This window comes from Perkinsus marinus, assembly GCF_000006405.1.
Source record: "Perkinsus marinus ATCC 50983 genomic scaffold scf_1104296951196, whole genome shotgun sequence".
NCBI classification, from domain to species: Eukaryota; Perkinsozoa; order Perkinsida; family Perkinsidae; genus Perkinsus; species Perkinsus marinus.
The window spans coordinates 1-1,363 of record NW_003209366.1 but is presented as its reverse complement, the minus strand read 5'-3'; the positions used below and the strand labels follow the sequence as shown (position 1 = coordinate 1,363).

The 1,363-nt window shown below is 50.8% G+C and overlaps 1 protein-coding gene across 1 annotated transcript; it reads right to left on the bottom strand.

The window, feature by feature from the left end:
* Positions 1-2: 2 nt before the first annotated feature.
* On the bottom strand, positions 3-1,107 carry Pmar_PMAR010342 (multidrug resistance ABC transporter, putative; the record flags this gene model as incomplete). Its single annotated transcript, XM_002777700.1, has 6 exons — positions 3-98; positions 143-304; positions 354-491; positions 542-684; positions 728-885; positions 926-1,107. 6 exons carry the CDS (start codon positions 1,105-1,107, stop codon positions 3-5), a joined length of 879 nt encoding a protein of 292 aa, XP_002777746.1.
* Between the last annotated feature and the right edge of the window lie 256 nt (positions 1,108-1,363).

The following is a 1,363-nucleotide window of genomic DNA, read 5'->3' as shown; positions in this document are numbered from 1 at the left end:
TGCTATGAACGGGTGACCCTCACCTCCTCGCGAGTGACATCTCCATCCGTGCCGTATTTAATGTTATCCATGATGGACGTTGAGAAGAGCACGGGTTCCTAATAGGTCGCAGGTTCGATCCCCAGACACCGCACTTATTCACCTGCGCCACGAGAGAGATGTTCCTCCTCAAACAGTCGTCCTTAAGCGTCGCCAAACTCCTCCCATCCACCGCGATCATCCCAGCCGTAGGGTCATAAAAACGCAGTATAAGGGAGATGCATGTCGATTTGCCAACTCCACTGCGGCCAACCAGAGCCATTGTCTACCACAAGGCTCCACAGATTGGCTCTATCAACAGCTGAAGGAATCACCTGGCCTGGCTCCACGCTGAAGGTCACACCTTTGAGCACTTCGATATCCGCTCTACTCGGGTAGTGGAAACGAACCTCGGTAAAGGAGAGGCGACCAGAGCATATAATCGGCTCATAGTCAGCCTCCTCAGAGACCTGCTTGAAATGATGGTGATACGACTTCTCGTTGTGGAACACACCTCGACCACCTGTTGTGGTTCTCTGTCCATATACTCGAAGACCTTGGCTGTAGCACCCATCGTCTCGGCTAGTTTGGAGACCACCTCCGATAGGCCCGCCACAGATCCTCCGATACTGCCTACGCTGTAGAATAGGAACGCCATGAGCGTACCTGATGAGGATACACACAAACAGCCTTATGGTAGTAGTTTGACCAGGGAGCATGTCTCCACTGAGGACCAGGCCAGCACCATACCACACCACGCCTGTCATCGACACATATATCATAATACCCACCACCCAGCCGAAGCCTCCTAGACCAAACGACTTCTTAACCCCGATAGCATAGCTCCTATCTATATGATGGGAGTACCTGTACACAGCCTTGAGATGATTCGTCAAAGGTGTGGTACCGAGTCTCGGCCTTAGCCTCCCCTCGAGGGAACGTCTTCACAACGCGAATGTTACTCAGAGCTTCACTCGCTACTTCAGTGGACGAGGCCAGCTCCTTCTGGTAGTCTTTCGACAGCTGCTCTACAAATTTGGCGTATACCATAGTAGCGATGGCCGCTAGCGGAATCACCGACAGCATCATCTGAATCGGACCACCACAGTGTAGGGGGAGAATATCAAAATTCTGAGGGAATTTCTGGAAATTCTCATTGGTTTCCGTACACTTCTACACAAGTTTGTATGTAAACTTGTATTTCGAGTAAGGAAACTCCTGAGCAAATGATATTCTAACACTGCCTGCCAGCATAAACCACGACAGGACTACGCCAGGCCGATCTTTCGCCACTTACAAGAGTTAGTCGAGTAGATATCACGAAGAGGATGATGGTACCACCAAT